Source organism: Urtica dioica, chromosome 12, assembly GCF_054948205.1.
Source record: "Urtica dioica subsp. dioica isolate 48M chromosome 12, U.dioica_male_clone48M_v1_H2, whole genome shotgun sequence".
Taxonomy (NCBI): Eukaryota; Viridiplantae; Streptophyta; class Magnoliopsida; order Rosales; family Urticaceae; genus Urtica; species Urtica dioica.
In genome coordinates, this window is record NC_142767.1 from 15,764,960 (window position 1) to 15,769,145 (window position 4,186).

The 4,186-nt window shown below is 34.9% G+C and overlaps 1 protein-coding gene across 2 annotated transcripts; it reads left to right on the top strand.

The window, feature by feature from the left end:
* Nucleotides 1-249: 249 nt before the first annotated feature.
* LOC149379550 (cytochrome c oxidase assembly protein COX11, mitochondrial-like) lies at nucleotides 250-3,345 on the top strand. 2 transcript variants are annotated; one of them, XM_089604311.1, is made up of 8 exons: nucleotides 250-413; nucleotides 755-878; nucleotides 979-1,342; nucleotides 1,877-1,929; nucleotides 2,254-2,326; nucleotides 2,413-2,517; nucleotides 2,759-2,839; nucleotides 2,919-3,345. In XM_089604311.1, exons 2-8 carry the CDS (start codon nucleotides 805-807, stop codon nucleotides 3,018-3,020), a joined length of 852 nt encoding a protein of 283 aa, XP_089460437.1. In that variant the 5' UTR covers nucleotides 250-413; nucleotides 755-804; the 3' UTR covers nucleotides 3,021-3,345. The 2 variants fall into 2 exon arrangements, with proteins under 2 accessions (XP_089460437.1, XP_089460438.1); XM_089604312.1 differs by having other exon boundaries at nucleotides 252-694; nucleotides 793-878.
* The last annotated feature ends 841 nt before the right edge of the window (nucleotides 3,346-4,186 follow it).

Genomic DNA, 4,186 nt, shown 5'->3' on the forward strand with positions numbered 1-4,186 from the left:
TTCTAATTAATGCACGATTTTTTTTTTTAATTTTGGGGTGAAAATGGGCGAAAATTATTTGAGGTCATTCAAGTCTTTTAACATGCTGTAAATAGATTGCTGTGACTATTAACAGGAAATTAACAGAAGGTTGGCTAAAATCAAATTCCTCGATAGCCGCGTGGCTATATACCTATATCACCCATTAATTGTGTGTTAATACTTAATAGAATATGTGGCTAATTAATTATAAAAAAAAGAAAAAAAGAAAAAAAAAAAAAAGAAATCGTATCGACAAACTTTCACGAAACCTGAGCCCTATCAGTACTGTGAACATAGAGGAAATCTCCGGGAAAGAAGAAGTTGTTGAGGTCCGTTGATTCGGTCTGCTGGCATAGTCATAGGAGCCGGGTCCAGGATTATCTTTCGTTCAGGTAGTGCATTTCACTCCGATACGCCCGCAGATACACGTCGGAACTCGTCGTCGCTCAACTGGTCTTATCTCAGCCTTAATTCCTTGTATTCGGCGCTCGGACGAACTCAGACTAGACTCCATCGCAATTATTTACTCGGTCTTAGGATTGAATCGAGAAATCTTGAATTGGCGGATTGACCGCCGCCGATCATCTGCAGTTTTTAAATTGGCGGATTTTTTTCAGTTGTCACTTTATTGACCCAAAGTTTTTATCTCGATTTTTGTATACTCTCTGATTCTGTAAGTTTAAGAAATTAAGATTAGGTTTGAGATTTTCTCAATTACGTGTGTCTCTTCTAGGATGGTGATGAATGTGCTGTAAAATTCTTTGAGCCCAGAACTCTCCAAACATGTCACTTTCGAGACTAGCCAGACGAGCACATTACATTCCGGGCCTCTTACAACACAAGTCCCTTGCTTCCAGGTATACCGAATTTCAATGAAGGTGATCCTAAAATAATAAAACATTTGAAAAATGTTCAATTTTACTGTCATGTTACATTTTGATTTTGTTGATGATACAGTTTTTTACCCAATGAGTTTGTCGGGTCTAGCTATAATCTCATCAGAGGTACTAGTGGATACCGGAATGATTTTGGCTGTACGTTATGGAGAGCCGAGTTCGTATGCGAATACAATACAAGCTCGTTGAATAAGTGTCGTCCCTTCACTCCGTTTGGTAAGAATTGTGTCGGAAGAGCTCATCCTTTGTTTCAAATTCAGCGTCACTATGCAAGTGTCGTGTCTCAAGAACAGAAATCGAAGAAGATGCTTATGTATCTCACAGCTCTGGTCTTTGTTATGGTCGGCTGTACTTACGCCGCGGTTCCTCTATATAGAAGGTTCTGCCAAGCCACCGGGTACGGAGGCACTGTTCAGCGTCGTGAGGTCTGAATTACTTAATTCTGGCTCTCTTATTTTTTTCATGCTAACTATTAAATGACCTATTCAATGTTATGATATTTTATGGATGCAATGACCTAGATAGGTTCTGATGTTTTTTACTTTACGTAGTTATTGTCGAATTGCCCCTCAATAATGGGTACTCTTCGTATGTTGTATATGGAATTTATAGCTCAGGTTTATGTAGAATTAGGCGGCAAGGACAACAGTTAGGCAAACGGAGGTGTTGTGATATTTTGTGGATATAAAAACTTGATAGGTTCTGATGTTTTTTTTTTTTTTTTTTTTTTTTTTTTTTTTTTTTTTTTTTTTTTTTACTTTGCCCTTGATAATGGGACTTCATATTTTGTATTTTGAAATTTATAGCTTGGTTTGATGTAGAACTAGCCGGAAAGGTTAGGCAAACTGAGGTTAATTCCGTGATCATATTCGTGAATTGAAATGTTGTGTTTTGGGTTTAGTATGTTTTTAGTTTTACCTTCAATCTCTCATCCCAATAACTTACCCTTGTTTTTGTAGACTGTTGAAGAAAAGATTGCTCGACACAATAAAGATGGAACAGTACCGACAAGGTGTGGTATAATGATGGTGTTCGTTGTTTGTTGTTTGATTTCATTTTTTTTAGTACTTCTCAGCTGTTTTAGAGGTTAGTCTATTATAGGTTTGGAAGATTTTTAGCTGAAACTAGTCTTGTAGATATAATCCAATTCCAGTACTTTTAGTTTCTACCACCTCTGGATCCTATTTTCTGTATGATTAAGATATTAATTAGGTATACTTTTCTCATAAGAAGCACGATTTGAAACTGATCAAGACGGTCTCTGTTGTGAAAGTGTATATGGGCTTCAGTGGATTACATTTTCATGCGATGTTTTAATTTCTTTTACCCTTTGCAGAGAGATTGTGGTTCAGTTTAATTCCGATGTGGCTGATGGAATGCAATGGAAATTCAAACCCACACAAAGAGAGGTTTATTTTTATTTTACTGTTCCCTATATGTTTATCATTCTCGTTTCTGCGCTCGAGTTAAATAAAATAGTACTTGATTTCTTCAGGTTCGGGTCAAGCCCGGAGAAAGCGCACTCGCATTTTACACTGCTGAAAACCAAAGCTCAAAGCCAATAACCGGTGTCTCCACATATAACGTTACACCCATGAGGGTACCCGATTCACCAACTTTTCTTTTATAATGCTTAAGCAATAGAGAATTTTTAATTTTTTTTTTTCCCATGAAATGGTTTTACAAAAAAGTTGTTTGTATCAGAAATCGTAGCTCCTTCTCTTGATTTTTTTCGTTAACGCTTAAGCAATAGAGATTTTATTTAACCCATAAAGCGTTTCTAAAAAAAGCTTGTGTAAGAAATCGTAGCTCATTCTCTTGATTTTTGTTAATTTTTGAAGGCCGGGGTTTACTTCAATAAAATACAATGTTTTTGCTTCGAGGAGCAGCGTCTTCTTCCTGGAGAACAGATCGACATGCCTGTGAGTAAAATCTAATCTTCTTTGTTACGAATATCACAGAAAGATTCACTTCACCAAATCCATTTTCTTGTGTTCCCAGGTCTTCTTTTACATCGACCCGGAGTTCGAAACAGATCCCAAAATGGATGGTATCAATAACTTGATTTTGTCATATACCTTTTTCAAGGTTTCCGAGGAGTAGAATACAAAGTCGGTACTTATTCTTTTCTTAAAATACCAGTAAGGTTAAGATATAGCATGAACTCCATTTAAATTATTAATATTCTAATAAGCAATTTGATTTGATTGCCTTGTAATATGGAGTTCCCTTATTTTAGTAGTTCGTTACAAGTCCACATCAAGAGTTAAGATTGCAATGACTCTGAATCATGTTATCTTGTTTTTGAAAAGAAAAGGAAACTGTAGTAGCAAGTGCTATGTTTCTTTTTCTGAAGCTCATGACATTGTGGGACACTGTTATAAGAGAAAGACCATGAACTGATTATATCAAATTATTAGTTTGGAACTTTGAAATCCAACCAGAGTTACATGAATAAACCACTGTGTACATAGTTTTAATTTTTATTTTATTTGTGACCCCTCGTTACAACTTTCTGCTACCATGTTTTTTCAGTTGTAACAATTTCATTTACTGATCATAAACAACAATTCTGGTGGTGAGAAGCTGAGAAATCTTGAAATTTTAGTTGCATAAACTCAGAGCTGTCTCATTTTATAAGATAGAAGGTTTGAAAATAGAAGATATTCTAATAATTATCTTCTTCAAATAACATATTTGTGAAATTTTCCCTTTTCTTCTAAATTATAGAGATTTATTTCTCTCGTTATGGCTCAAAATTAAAAATACAATTCGAGGCGTATCAATCAAAGGTTCCTCTTGAAAATCAAAATGAAGAGTACGATTCCAAGATACATCAACATCATCATGGAATAAGGATTTTTTTTTTTGCAAGTTTATGAGCAACAAATTGTAATATTGCTTAGAAAGAACCATATCAGCCGCAAGAGTAATAATATCCGGAAGGGAAAATAACACATTTATACCATGTGTTTTAGTGAAATGTCGAGTTTAACCCTCAGTTTTCAAAAATGTCGAGTTCATACCCTCTGTTTAACTAAAATGACGAAATTATACCCTGAAATGAATAACAGCGTCACAAATCTCCATTTCATTGATATTAACTCTTATATAAGAAAAACCGAATCAAATCTAAATCAGTACCCTAATTTCCAAATTCTCAATCTTGAAATAAAAATAGCCTTAAATTGAAATTAAATTATAAAACTCATACCGCCTAAGAAATGACTTCATTCCGTGTTCGAATTGTAACTCTAAATCTTGGATTC